Source organism: Myotis brandtii, unplaced genomic scaffold, assembly GCF_000412655.1.
Source record: "Myotis brandtii unplaced genomic scaffold, ASM41265v1 scaffold7491, whole genome shotgun sequence".
Lineage (NCBI taxonomy): Eukaryota > Metazoa > Chordata > Mammalia > Chiroptera > Vespertilionidae > Myotis > Myotis brandtii.
In genome coordinates, this window is record NW_005370986.1 from 16062 (window position 1) to 17650 (window position 1589).

Sequence of the window (1589 nt, forward strand, 5' to 3'; positions counted from 1 at the left end):
TTTGTCCAGAGCTCTGGAGAAAATGGTATCATGGTGTTTTCCCTGGGGTCGATGGTCAATATCATGACAGAAGAAAGAGCCAATGTGATTGCATCAGCCCTTGCCCAGGTTTCTCAAAAGGTTAGATAAACTACCTTAGAGCAGAAAACTAATGAGTGTGTTAAACTCTGTAAAATGTCTGGTTAAGATATTTCTACATGAAACGTAAACTATTAGGATAGCTTCAATGATCTTAGATACCAATTTGAAAAAGAAAATACACATGTTAGGTGCTAAAATAGTATAGAGGGTGTTTTTGATGGATAATAACTTTGGCATTAACATTCTGGTCACAAAGAAGTATATTTCAAAAGTACAGTGTGAAGTTTGGTTTGATAATAGTATTATAGGGCAGGAACAGATATCACCAAATCCTATCCTGTCATTTGCTTCATTTCCTTACAGGATTCCTAGAGTACTGAACACACTACCAATATTCTCTGAATAGAGTTAAATTTTAACATTAACCAGAGAATGATAACAATTTGAAAGGCATCATACAGTTTACACTTGCCAGGTAATCCAGGCCTCTCCTACTTTTCCTGGATTTTGGATTAGGCCTATTCAGTTGCCAGGTGATATTCAGAGTAAGGATGTCTAGGACTCACCAAACTGCATCCAGGTACCTAAGCCAGAAACAATGATTTAGAGAAAGAGAAAAAATGGCCTGTAAAACGTGAAGAGAACCTCCCTGATGGGCTGGGCCCTGCTAAATTCTGAAGCAGGAAGACATAAAAGAAAGGGTATAGGTGGGTCCAGCCCTCAAGGTGACCCTGTGTTTTATAAAATGTGGCCCCAAAACAACCCATCAGAATAATAACTTCTGATAGAGGAGGAGGAGGAGATAAAAAAGAGTCAACCAGAAGCAAGCCTAGTTTGGGACAGTTTCAGCTGCTCCTCCTTCTCCATAAATTATGGTAGTGAATTATTGTAATACATAAAATACACTTGAAGTTTCTGGAAACTTTTAGTTTCCCAACTAATGTAGCTTCCTCCATATCACCTATGCAAAGTTGCTGAGAACTTAAAGTAACTTTAACACTCACATAGCAAAAAGATTTTAACCACTTATAAACTAGAATCCAGCTTACTGGTGGACTTATAAATTGCTTGGCTATTTATAACTAACTAGTGGCTCGGTGCACGAAATTCATGCACTGGTGGGGGGGGGGTGTCCCTCAGCCGACCTGCACCTTCTCAATCTGGGACCCCTCGGGGGATGTCCAACTGCTGGTTTAGGCCCAATCCCACCTAAACCAGCAGTCGGACATCACTCTCGCAATCTGGGATTGCTGGCTCCTAACCGCTCACCTGCCTGCCTGCCTGATCTCCCCTAACCACTCAGCCTGCTCACCCACAACTGCCCCCCTGCCGGCCTGCTCGCTTGCAACCGCCCTCCCCTCCTAGCCTGATTGCCCCTAACCACTTCTGCCTCGGCCCCGCCACCATGGCTTTATCCAGAAGGTCTCCCGAAAGGTCTCCCAGTCTAATTAGCATATTACGTTTTTATCAGTATATATATACTAGAGGCCCGGTGCACAAAAATTTGT

General features: G+C 42.7%; 1 protein-coding gene across 1 annotated transcript in view; it reads left to right on the forward strand.

Annotated features, from left to right (window-relative positions):
* Positions 1-129, forward strand: part of LOC102257281 (UDP-glucuronosyltransferase 2B31) — a 13273-nt gene extending 13144 nt beyond the window's left edge. The window contains exon 3 of the mRNA XM_005882993.2: positions 10-129. Coding sequence (XP_005883055.1) covers positions 10-129 — 120 coding nt within the window. The remainder of the gene's footprint in view (positions 1-9) is intronic.
* Positions 130-1589: the final 1460 nt, after the last annotated feature.